The 14,007-nt window shown below is 40.3% G+C and overlaps 1 protein-coding gene across 2 annotated transcripts in view; it reads left to right on the forward strand.

Annotated features, from left to right (window-relative positions):
- The window catches only part of MYH10 (myosin heavy chain 10), a 1,173,511-nt gene that overhangs the window by 363,447 nt on the left and 796,057 nt on the right, over positions 1–14,007 (forward strand). For both annotated transcript variants that reach the window (XM_069654592.1, XM_069654593.1), the window contains exon 8: positions 2,583–2,675. In XM_069654592.1, coding sequence (XP_069510693.1) covers positions 2,583–2,675 — 93 coding nt within the window. The remainder of the gene's footprint in view (positions 1–2,582; positions 2,676–14,007) is intronic.

Consider the following 14,007-nt stretch of genomic DNA (forward strand, 5'->3'; position numbering starts at 1 on the left):
ACAGAGCTTCTGATTGGGCTGTGAGGTCCTTTAAATCAACCCCCACTCCCCAGGCAGCCCTTGGCTAAGGGCCACAAGGCAAAGGACAAGTTCCGAAGATGCAGCTCCACTCTGTGTTTGCCCGTGTTCACCTGGGATGCCTGCCGGAGTCAACCAGCAGTGGTTTTTAGCCCGGGTGGGGAGGACAGCCATTACTGTACTCCAGTAAAGATCCACCACTCTTATTACCTACTAGAACATAGATAATTTCTGTGATTCTGTCATATCTCGAATTTAGCCCATCTGTGTAAGTGAAACAAATCTTGCTTTTGACCCATCTGTGTTAGGGAGCAGTATCTCACATTTAGCCCATTTCCGTCAGTGAGCCAAACCTTGCCTTTAGCCATCTGTGTTTGGGACCAATATCTCGCATTCAGCCCATTTGTGTTGGGGAGCAATATCTTGCATTTAGCCCATCTGTGTTAGTGAGACCATATCTCGCACGGACGAACTGCGGGCACACGGAACCCGTGGGGGTGGTCATTGCACACCAGAATGTACGACGGGAAGGGATATCGGCTGCATTTAGTCAGAACATCAGGGGTAGGAAAGGTACGGCCACAAGCCAGCCCTACTAAAAACTCACCCTTCTGCATACACCTCTCAAACTCTGAACTAAACACGACCATACCTCTACAGCACAACAAACCGCACACACTTTACAACATCACAATGAAAAAAAACAGTCTTGCCCAACACCACATGGCGGCTACCAACTGAAGAACACCTATGCTCCGTGAACGTGTCACTGAACTGAAGCTGCCAACAGCACATCACAGATCTTTCTCTTTTTCCCACTCAGTCCTTCCCCATTACCCCCTCCCTCCTTGCTGTACAGATCCCCCAGAGCGCCAAGAAAAGATGCATGTGCCAGCAGTTCGTGGTATAGGAACCTTTAATGTAACATAGCATAGTGTTGGGGACAGAAGTAGGTTTTTGGGACACGATTGTGACAGACGTTTTAGTTTCAGAATGCCTGACAATCTCATTAGTTTCCTTTCAGGCAAGGAAACCCCTTAGCTTTAGAGAATTGGAGGCATTTTTCAACCCACCTATTAATAAGTCTTTGCCCAAAATGATATGATCACTAGCTGGGGTACCGGGCGTTGCCTGTGTCCTGATCGACTGGTGTCTCATGTGCCCTGGAGGATGTTGCTCTTGTCCTCTTGTCAGCAAGCCTTGCTTCAGTTTGCTCTGGCATCTCATTTGCCCTGGAGAAAGTTGCTCTTGTCCTCTGGTCGGCAAGTCGTGCTGCTGTTTGTTGTTGTGTTTCAGAAGCTCTTGATATTGAGTTTCGCTTTGCATCAGATGGAGCTTCACCAAGTGAAATTCGTTTTTTGTGCTGCATGTTTGTCACTCAGTGGCTTCAGCATATTTGAGTAAATGTCCAAGAAAGATTGATTGTGCACTCTGCTAGTGAATGAACTTACGTAAACTGTAACCTTGCCATTTCCCATATTTGGAGTGGCGTGATAAAAAAAAGTTTTTTCTAATTTGCTTTAAAAATGCTTTATTAAACACTTTCGAACTGTACACGGAAGTAACAAATTTCAAAGGAATAACCAACACATCGAACATTTTGCTCCAGAGACTTTTCAAAATGTTGCCCCCTAGTACCTACTGTAGTGAATCAGGGTGAGCACCAGTAAATGAGGGTGTCTACAGAGTGATTTTATTTTTTTTCATCCAAACACAATCTTGCCCAGATAAATGAGGAATCCATGCAAAACTTGGTAGCACTGGGTTCAAAGGTGTGGATTTGGATAGCTGGAAAAACATACACACATACATACATTGAGTTTTATATATAAAGATTGTGTATGATCCTTACTTCTACACCCTTAGAATACCTACTCCCATACTTACAAAATCACTCCTTCCATATGTTTGCATTACCTACCTCTGCTCGCACTTTTGCAGTCTTACCTACCCTAGTCCTTTCCTTTCTACCTCAGACTCATGGTCTGGGCATCTTGCATGTGCACCAAACTATGCCTCAGCACCGGGTAACCACCATCATGGTAGTGGCTGCAGAATTACTAATTTACTTAATGGGAATCAAACTGAAAACCTCGTGGTAAGCAGATTTAAGTAAATTATGCTATCTGCTGAACTTTTCTATGTTTACAGAAGCTTGCTGTTTAACACCTGACGACTTTACATTTTGTAATTCTTGCATGATTATTGCGTGCTCTGTTGTTCTTATTCCAGTGGATTGGTCTAAAAATTCTGATTTGAGTATTTGTTTTGTTTGTGGTGAAAAAAAGATAAGTGAACTATTGTTGTTTTAACTAAACTGTGCTGTATTTGCGGGACACAAGCCTTTAACCTGAATCAGTTTCTTTCATGTGGTGTGAGATTTGCTTCCAGTAAAACCACAGTTGGCTAGTCAACGCCTTTTAAATTCTGTCCAAAACCAGTAAAGACCTCATTTGAAAAGAGGGCAATGTTTCTGCGAGATGTATCGAAAGATTAAGGTTTGATAGTGGCATGGTCATTGTAAATAATCATATCCATCTAAGAGTGTCTTGCTTTGTTTTTAGGGTGAACTTGAACGCCAGCTGCTACAGGCAAACCCCATTTTAGAATCTTTTGGGAATGCCAAGACTGTGAAAAATGACAATTCTTCTCGTTTTGTAAGTAAAGGGATTTGAATATTTATTTGATTGGAATATCTTTCCGTTTTTCATCCCTGTTTCAAATTTGAGTTTGTTTGTGCTACTATATAATTGAAAAAATAAACAGGACCAATGCATTGCCAATTCGACAGTGATGTTTATGAAAGAAATGGCAGGGGATGACTGACTAAATTGCTATATTTGGATCCTGGATTTTAATACTAGTTTCAGCACTTCATCAGAACATAGTGTGGAAAAATAATCATCATCTTCCATTGCCTAAAATTGTAAGTATGTGAAATATGAAATACATTAGTAAAATGTGCTGTTTAGGGTAATTTTGAGTACTATGTAAATCACATGCTCGTTGCTATATTTTATTTGAGCTGTACACACACACACACACACACTCTCGCTACCTCACACACATACTTTATATTCACGCTGTTCCTGCTACAATATATTTATTCTGCCAAGTGTTCCATTGTTCCTTGTAGATAGGGCTGTGCTATATCAAATACCAAGAACAATAATAAACATTATCTTAATAAATAACACAGCGGAAGGCAATACCTTTCAAATAAAAAGTAAGCAGGCATTTGTAAGACTACAAGTGATCATGAGCGAAATAGACTTTGCTGATACTGCTTTGTTGTTCTTCTTCAAATCATGTACTGAAACCCCCAAAAATATTTTTCAAACCATCCACTGTTCCTTCAAAACGGCTCCCGTTTAATTCTGTACCAGAACTTTGCGATGGCCTCAATACCTTCACCAACAGAATCCTGAACATTCAGTCCAGCATCTAACCTATATATAAAGTTGTTCCTGACTCCTTTTGCCTGGTTTTCCAAACTCCTCACTTTTTCCACGAACAGCTTTTCTCTATCAACCCTGATCTTATGCAAAGACTTCTGATCGCATCTGTTAATTGCATTTCCAGATTGCAGCATTTGCTGCTAGCGTTGCCAGTGTCACTATTCTTGAGCAACCGCTGACTGACCACATAAACTGTTCTCTAAACTCAGGATATGCATATCTTCTGCTTTCTAACTAGCCTTCGTTACCCTTCTCCTGGGGGGAAATAAAGTTACATTTTGTCAATGGCAGCCCTATTGCTGGACTGCTCTTGAGCTCCAAAAACCCACCGTGAGTGGCTGTTCATCAACACTTGACATCTGCAACATACTCGACCAATCCATATCTAAATTCTGGATGATAATAAGACTGTCATGTCACAGATTAAATGCTTACCAGGGTCAATGACCGTGCTCTTTGGATGCTTGTCTTTATCTGTTGTGTTTTCAAATTACCCTTGGAAGTAGAATCCATAATGCCTCCAACCACATATTTGACTGATTTCTTCTACTTTGAACCATTCCAAACTGGGTAAGTTAGCTACCTTTCTATTGCTATTACAGTAAACCTGTTAATGCCCCCTTTGGTGAATCCGTTAATTATAATGTCATCTAGCAGTGACCACTTTCACTGCAAGTTCTTAGAGTTGTAATAAGCGTCATTAAAACTTCACGTTCATTTTTAATATGTTTCCTAGCAGTAAATCGAGAGGACATCAAAGTTCAAGATGTCCTCCGTTTCGATGTTGCTTGAAATACAATTTGTAACTTGTGTTGTATAGAAACGGCTACAAAAAAGTTGATGGGCAAAGCTTTTTCTCCTTCAAAGAAAATATTTTCAATGAAAACATGTATGAAGTAGACCAGGCCAAAAAATACCAAACTGTTCAAATTTCCTTTCCGCTCCCCCTCTTCCCCGCACCAATAGTCTAAATTAAGCTTTTCATAAACCGGCTGCACCCCTGAACCCTCCGTCCCCTACACCGTCAGCATTAAAGGAAAAGAGCCAGTGTTATCTATATCCGTACTACAGCTGTTAAAACATATCAACTTGGAAACTGGAACCCATTTACCTGCCCTGCCCATAACCCTACACCCCAGTATCTCAGTCAGAAATAGTAATACCTAATATCATTAAAAATTGAACCATTTAAACTTGGCAAAGAGAAATCCATGAAAAGGGTACTGGTGGAAATGTATAAAGCTATGAAAACTACTCCACAATCCGAACCTCTCCTTCCACTGATATGCAGATACCACTTCATTGCTCTTTTTTCTTACAAAAACAAAGTTGTCTGCCCTGAATGACTTCCCCTAAATGCTTCCAAACAATTAAGAGCTGTATTAGAGTAATGTGTCCTCTAAGACAACACCGTGAAGACTGAAGTCATTATTGTTGTCCTCTACTCCTACCCATGCTTAACTTTATTGGTGCCCCCGCCACATTAACAACGGTGTCACAAATCGGGAATTCCATTTCCACCACAACCATGAGCATGTCTGCAGATCTGCCCATTCCAGAGGGCCTTCTTCAAGCTGTGACTCAGACTTGCTCTAACCGCCATCTATCAAGCCATGTTATTGTCACTGGCTTCATCAAGACCAAAGTAGCTTGCAAAAACTCTTTAATCACTCCCACCAAAGCACCAATTGGATGGATTTTAAAGGTTCAAGAATGCCACTGCCTATCTTGGCACCAAACCCAAGAAATAGTTAACATGACTTGTTTCAGGTACAAACCCAGCACCAATGACTGGAAGTTGAGAATTCTCTGCTTGACTTTCAAATGCCTGTCCGACATGACTCCGATCTCTACTCCGATCCCCACAACTTCTCCAGCTGTTCTTGTCTGCTCTTGCCAGATCCTGCATCCCTAGACATTTGAGGGTATGGTCTCCAACTCCATTGGTAGGTAAATGTGAGGGGCAGTTTTCTGGCTTTGTAAACAATTCTCCTGCAGCACCAGATCATTCTGCTCCATTACATTGAAGAAAACCACCAGCACTGTGTTCATCTCCACCATCTTTGTCACGGATACCCTTGCCACATCACGTATGTTTGTTCCCAACTTCGCTTGGCCACCATGAGCGTTGAGGCGATTACCTTCTTGGCGTGCATATTTTTCTACCCCTAAACCCACTGTTTTTAGTTTGTTTCAATGTTTGTTTAAACCATTCTAACATCCCTGGTGGAAACTTCGTAGTGGAAATGTTGATTTCACACGTTCACAGCTCGAGTCGAAAGTGGATAACATTTTTGAAACTGACACAATTTTTTAATTGTGCTAAACCTGTGTAAACAAAGGTAGCCTCTTAGCATTTTAAGACATATGAGATCAGTGACTCCTCATTGCCATAGGGTGTTTCCTAGTCCACACACCGCACCCTGTTGACCAGTTATGAACAGATTTACTGAGTGAAAGTGGACACACGTTTTACACGTGGTTGTTCCCTCTTCCCTTAAATGCTGTGGTGTGATGTAGCAAATTGCCCTGCAGTAATATGTTTCAGGTCCCCAACATTTAAAACAAATTATGAATTGCTTTCACGTTTCATATGCCTCCTCGTTTGAGTAGCATTTTCAAGAAAACCCTTGCTTATATCCAGCACAAAGTAAACACACCTGCTCATGCTGTACACCCATTCTGCGGCACTGTTCACTTGCACTGTGCCATGCATTTGGGCATCTTCTTTAGGGAATTGAGTGATACTAGCCTCACATATTCTTCCCAAAAAGTTTGATTGTCATGAATAGGAATTACAATAGGAATAGGAAGCCCCATGAAGTCCCTCTTTGCCCGGAGCCCTCGCCTGCTGCTTTCTTGAACTTGCTCTTGGACTTGCCTATTTGTGCATAATTTATCATTGGGTTTAACCATGCCCCCATTGTTGACGTCGCTATAAAGGCGACCCCAAGTGCGCACCAGCGTGCGCGCACCTCAAAGCCCCGTGAAGTCCTTCTTTGCTCGGAGCCCTCACCTGCTGCTTTCTTGGACTCGCTCTTGGACTTGCCTATTTGGTATTAATCTAACACTGAAGTACTTCTTTGAAGTCCTGATAGCATATGCAGACTGTTCTTCAATATATACTTCTCTGTTTGCTTTATTTAGTGCATAATTTATCATTGGGCTTAACCACGCCCCCATTGTTGACGTCGCTATAAAGGTGACCCCTCGCGCGCACCAGCACGCGCACCGCAAGAAGCCCTTTGAAGTCCCTCTTTGCCTCTTCGTCGCGGCGGGTGGCTGCCGGGACTTCTGTGGGCTTCCTAGGTGCCTAATAGCGTTCAACATTTCTCATGTTTCCTACATTGAAAACGGGTATGCCCAAGGGTTTGCAACCATTGTTCCACCAGCCGCTCTGATAGCGACTGTTTTGGACTTTAAAGGGAGTGTTTTGAGCTCAACTTCAACTCCAAAAGCCCCTCGTTTTATGAGAGGGAACAAACCAAGCCTCAAGAAATCCCTTTTACCAGACATTCGTAAATTCTATAAAGAGGCGGCAGTCTTGTCCACGACAGCAATGGAACCGGCTTTTCCCACGAAAGTCGGAACTGATTCCGTTCCTAAGGCAGTTATGCAAGAAATGAACATTTCGCCTCGGAAGGCGACAATGCAAGAAGCAAACCTTCTACAAACAGCCCATAAATTTCACGACACGGTATGTAGAGATGTGCACAGCATAAACCTGTCTCAGTCAGCGGTTGCCCTGGTGACCAAAATGCGATCACTGATGTTAGTATTTTAGAGAATGTGCCACCTACTGCAGATTTAATTTTCAGTGATGTCACCTGTTGTGCAGGTTTCTGATGTTGCTATTATCGACTTTAATCACTCGAATTCGTGTTTTTCACCACAATTGTTGTCAGATAACCTTTCTAAATCTTCCATCATGTTTACAAGCACTTGCTCTTCTAATTCCAATATTTCCTATTGTCTACCAACCCCTCGTAGACCCATAGATCAAAAACATAATGTGGATGCCATTACAGTAGGGTCCAGTGAAAATGGCCACAAGCCAATACCAACACCTGATGGACCCATTTCTGCTCACAAATCTAGCACTGTTGCCCATTCAGTATTACATAATGAAAACGATCCGGGATTAATTCAAATTGCCCTTAATGCTGTTCACTTGTCTTTAGCAACAATAGCCAAATTATGACACTGGATGGTAAACTAAACACTCAATCTGCATAATTAGAAAAAATATTAGCATGGCAACTTGACTTTGTTATGCAGAAACCACACAATAGTCGCACTCGTCCTGGCACCCACATAAATTCTCTCCCCTTAGGCAGTACGTTGCCCCCTGTTGAGGCCTTATCAGCCTTTCATCCTATTGCCACTCAAACGTCTGTTAAGGAAACTATTCACAAGTCTCCTACAATTTAATAAAATTATATGTGCCTTGGGTGATGATAATGAATTTGTATGCCCTGTAACTGGCTTAAATACAGAACTATGTGAACTTCCCAAAGGGTCTAGTGACTCGAGTGATGCACCTGTGTGACTTCCAAAGGGCCACAACACTGAACCAAGCAAAGCTCCTGATGTACCGGGTGACACCCTGCAAATATTGGAACCTGGCTCTGTGGTGAAACCTTCATTGCTTAGTACGTGCCTGGACACTTACACTATTTTCTCCAAAAATAAAAAAGGTAATGTTGCAGCGATTTCTAAATTGCCTAAAAATCAACCTAAAGAAAGAAACACTACCTCTGCCAAAAGGAAACAATTCATTAAAAAATGGAATTTCTCGAAAAAAAGTATAATTGTTGCTGCTCGATCAGTAGCAAAAAAATACCAACAATTAAAACAGGATAAATCGACAAAAGCTTTGTACAAAACTGTCGATCCTCCTTCACCGTATGCCCCGCTTGATGAATTGGTTAAGGCTGCGTTACTTCAATCTAATGCGGATAATGGTACCATTTCCTGCCCTGGTATCATTGCAGATCAAGACTCCAATATTAAAGTAGTAACAGACTCTGTAATGACAACTGAAGATCATCATGGACAAGAAATCAGAAAAGCGGTTGACGCCTACCTCAAATCTATCCCGGCCAACAGTGAACAAAATAGAAATTTACCAGTCACTTTGACACATACCGGACCCAGGGATGACACACTACTGATGCAGCCAAATAAAATTTCTAATGATTCTCATGCGTCATTGGCTCAAGTAACTTCTGAAATGTTGCCATCAGTAAAATTGACACATACGAGACCCAGGGATGATACATCTCTGATCAGCCTAATAAAACTCCTTTTGGCATCACTAATGATCCACATGCGATATTGGCTCAAGTAACTCCTGAAATTTTGCAATTGCTTAAGTCAGCTTTGTATCCAAAATTACAATCTCTGATAGAGGCTCCTGGTACTCATAAAGCACCTATTGTACAGCCTAATCCCACAGCGGGAAATTTCAACAACAAATCACCAGCAAATTTTTCTTTGCAATTGGCCTGCAACCCAAAACCCTCCATTCAATATAATTTGAATCGGAGATCCCTTTTAGACATTTTTTCTGACATCCCTTCGCTTGAAGATATCAATAGTGCTGACATTGCACTAATAGAATTTCCATCTAAACCGAATGTTAATTCTATTTGGCTATGGATGAATTCTAGAGTCATCCAAAACATCATATGGATGGCTAAAAGTGAAGTGCTATCTCTGGGATTTATCCTTTCTATCGACATTCCAGATGTGACTGTCCCTAGCCAAAAAGCGTATTCCCAAATTAATAATTGTAAAATACCGACTAATTATGAAAATAAACAGCTTTGTAAACCAATTGAATGCCCTTGTCGTTCAGTTTCACAAACGAATTAGCTAACATATGGCAAAAATATTCAAAATATTTCTCTCAGCTGGAACACCAGGGGTTTTTCCCATCTCATCAACAATAATCGAAACTCACTTTTACATCATAACATTCTTATGTTGCAGGAAACATGGATGACATTGGTCCCCATATGGGACAATTATGTCTTCCTTAACCCTGCCCTTCATGTGAACTCGGGTAGACCGTCCTCAGGGTTATTAATAGCTATTAAGATAGCTCAGGGAATTGTAGCTCAAGAATGGTGTTGTCCTAATAAGTATCTGCAAATGGTTAAACTGAGTATCCATGACATTGGTTATGCCCTAATCAATGTTTATTGGAATCCGGTTGGAATATCTGATGGTTGTTTCTTCAAAGGTTTGACTGATTATTAAATCTAGTCGCCCTAGACATATTTGTATCTAACATTATTATCGCTGGTGATTTAAATCTTGATTGCATATCTTACCAAACATCTAATAAATCTAGACTAACTAAATGGTTGGCATTCACTTTGAATTATAATCTAAACCTGCTCAATGGAGTCTTTCCATCATATATTCCGCCAACTCCAATGTGGAAAAGAGGATTTTGCTCATCTATAATTGACTTTGTATATGTCAACGCCCAATTGTTTTCATGTATTGATGATTTTTGGGTAATTGAGAACTGTAATAGTGACCATAATCAACTAATGGCCAATGGACAATTCAGAGCCTCCCCACAATGGAGTTCAAGGCACATCTCTAAGTGTCTAACCTTGAATAATGGAGGCAATCGCCTATGATGGTCCTCTAAAACCCTGAGTGAGTGTAATAGAGCCATGGATGCTCAAGCAGTAAGCCAAACGGTCTATTATCCAGATCTGATGCAGCTTTTTCACTCTTCTAATTTCTCAAAGGCAGCACCAGGTCAGACAGTGGCCCGTCCAAAACTTCATGCATGCTTCAAGTTGGGAAGTAAAAAATCTAAAAGCTCACACCCGGTATTTAAAACAGGCATTACATGAACCAGAGGCAACCAGAGCTTCCATATTGAGGAGCATCAAAACCAAATATAAGAAAGCTCTAAAGGCCATGCAAGCAAAAATGTATCAATATGATGGAGAATCTATGCTGTGGTCATTACAATCCAAGAATGTTGCAGGCCTGTGGACCCTATTGAACAATGTCATGTGCTACCCTCAATCAGTTTCTCAAGCCAACAATGTAACAATCAAAGTGGATTAACCATTTCTCTAATCTTTATGCGCTGCCCCTGAACTCTTCTGCTGTAAATATTAGAGATGACCATAAGAGTTTTCGTCTTAATTTTGATCTTGATGATTCGATTTTATATTAATAAAATCAGCAACTCAGGTGCCTGTGGTCCTGACGGTCTATCAAATCGTATGTTTAAAATATATCCAGATCTGTGAGCCGTCATTCTACACAACATATTCTCTCTTATTAACACAACAGTATTTGTCTGCATCCTGGACTCATTCTGTTATAGTCCCGATTTACAAAAAGTGCGATCGGTCTTCACCATCCACCTATAGACCTATATCATTGCTGGTTGCCCCGGGAAACATTTTCGCGAGAATCATACTAAGGGACCTAAATCAATGGACTTGTCAAAGCAATCTAAGGGATCCTTTCCAAACCGGCTTTGTGGCTGGTCTTGGAACTAACCCTAACCTTATGGTCCTGAATATGCTAAAATCAAAATATGTGGCCAAAAATCAAGTACTATATCTAGCCTTCATTGATTGCAAAGCCGCCTTTGATTCCATTGATCGTTCAATCATGTACCACACATTAGTTAGATATAACTCTCCGTCTTCTCTCCTGACCCTAATTATGTTATTACACTCCAACACGACAATACAAGTGAGACTATCTCTGGCAGGCAAACTCTCTTCAATCATTAAAACTTGTCGAGGTCTTCAACAAGGCTGTATTTTGGCATCTTCCATCTTCAATCTCTTTTTGTTTGACTTAGGAATAGTTCTGCGAACTATTTAAAGGTGATTCCCCCAAATTGGATCTCATTCCATATGTCATCTTCTTTACGCGGATGATCTAATTCTTATTTCGCAGACCCCAATAGGTCTACAAAAATTACTCAACAGCCTGGCCTCGTATGTGTCAGTCAATCACTTAATAGTCAATACTCAAAAAATTCAAATTATGGTGTGCAAACCTTACGAAAGAACTAGGGTGAGGCTGTACATCTGGTATCTTCAAAAGGAACTTCTGTTGAAAGTTCAGCAGTACAAATATCTAAGCATAATTATCCAGGCTTCTACTTCAAACCAGGTAATGGATGATGTGATCCACTCCAAACTTCAAATGCTAATAACACAAGCTAAAGTACTCAGAACAAAATATGGGAAATTTATATTGAAACACATTTTACTGTTTTACAACAGAAAGTGGTCCTCACCATAAGCTATGGTGCCGAAACCCTATTGTCCAAGTGGCGGTCTATTCTTGAAGCTCGATTTTGGAAACAACTGCTACACTTGCCCAAGAGCACTCCGTTACCATTAATTCGATATGAATTGGGTACTCTCTCATTAGAATCTCAAGTCAAATGGAGAATGTGTGCCCTGTTTAGAAAATCCATCATAGGAATATCCACCTCTGGAACATTGGGCGTTCTGGCTCAGCACCTCTTGGCGCGAGACCACGTTTTTTACAAAGCTATGGTGCAGTTTTGTCTTGGATGCACTTGCTGATGCATCTATTATTCTGAATATGTTAGTAGCTAATCCATCACAAGCAAAACAAAAATTACATCAACATGACTGGATAGAAAGTAATAGATTATGCTAAAAGTACATAAACTTTGACACTCGTGTGTTTGGGCACAAAGCATTCCGTGAGACAGCAGATTATTTATTAAGATGCCCATCACCTTAAATTCGCCACCATTTTATGAGTTTTCGACTAAATCTCTGGCCAACGAGAGAAGTCATGGCGAGGCGAAATTTGATCCCGAAAGAACTCAATTACTGTCGCTTTTGTGCTAATAAGGCAGAGAGAGAAACATTGGAACAATGTACTGTCCTATGTTATCCACTCAAAGAGGAAATCATTTTAAAAAACACCTTGTAGACAGGTATAGCAACATGGCAATGGAAGACATCTGGCATGCTATATCTAATAATCCCAAATTAGGTATGCGTGTGGCAATAGTGCACTTTTTAGATGCAATTTTTCCAAAAACGCTTCTGATGAAAATGACCTTAAATGCACTGATTCAACTGGAGCTTTGTGAACTTTGTACACCTCAGTAGACTACTGTACCTAGTTGGATTTGATTCATCTCATTTATTGCGGAGGTAGAAATGAATTATTTATATTTTATTGACAATGACGTCATTGTAAAAATCAGTAGTCTATATCTTTTCTGTTTGTGAATTTCTTTTACATATTTGTTTTTATAGTGAACGTTGTCATATGTTTCTTCTTTTATTAACTTGTTTTATATATTTGAAAGGATGATTGTATTATCCAAATCAAATTAAAAAAAAAAAATAGGAATTACAATAACATTCGATTCATCTTCACGGATATGCGCTGACCCCTCCTCCCACTTATCAATGTCAGCATCCTGAGAATCTATCCACAAGGTCTGCAGTGAAACAGATCCTTCTCTGAACTGGAAGAAACTTAACCCTCGGGAGACGGTTTTCTGCTATACCCCTGGAGGAAGTAAAGGCCCCTATTTTTCGCTATTCAGTGCCAAAGCAAATAATCAGACCATTCATGCCAGACGTTGTCCCAATTATCATTTGCTGAAAAAGGGACTGCTAATTTAAGATTAATATACATTTCTACTGTAACGTTGAATACCGAGTGGCGTAATCACCATAGTGAGTGATAGCCTTCTGTGCTATTGTGGTTGCGCATCTCTGAAAACCCTTTGAATTTCCCATTGCTTTTAGTGTTACATATTTCCAAACTGCCAAAGCACATCTTCTTTAGAGAAGAACATAGTATCTCTGCTGCATCTTCAATAGTAAAAGATGCTGACATTCCAAGAAGCTAGTTCAATGTTACTATTTCTTTTTCAATAGGTTTGCGTTTACATGTAGTCAGGGTTAGTTTCAGGCTACAGGATTTAGTATTACTTTAAAATAACAGGGGGGGGGGCAGACTGACTTTCGTCCATAGACCTAAATGATACAACTTTTAAAAACGTACTACACTTCTTAAAAGTACTTCAGAAATAATTCGCTGGAAAACTGCAATCGCTGCTCTTTCCTATACTGTTTTCGGTTTTGAGACACCTAGATGATTAGCACTACCTACCTGCTTTTTTATATGAATGTACGAGCAAAAATCCCCTGTTTAACACTTTCAGACCCCTTTAAAAGTAGCTAACATTGTACTAACGTGTATAATAGATTCACTACTGATTTTAAATGTGTTTTCAGATCTTTTATAGACCCTTTAATGTTTTATAGGTATACCTTTTGTATTACTTGCAATTGTGTATATTTTTAATGCTGTACTTTACACTAAAGAGTACATTTTTCATTAAGTATATGGCTGGATTTTGCATGTGAGTTGACAAACTGTACTTTGAACACCCATTCCCCTCCTTGGCGTGAATTCCTGTCTGCTCAGTCTCAATTCAAGGTGGGCGTCGGAAGTAACTTAGTTGAAACCC

This window comes from Ambystoma mexicanum, chromosome 3q, assembly GCF_040938575.1.
Source record: "Ambystoma mexicanum isolate Mex_15411 chromosome 3q, UKY_AmexF1_1, whole genome shotgun sequence".
Classification (NCBI taxonomy): domain Eukaryota; kingdom Metazoa; phylum Chordata; class Amphibia; order Caudata; family Ambystomatidae; genus Ambystoma; species Ambystoma mexicanum.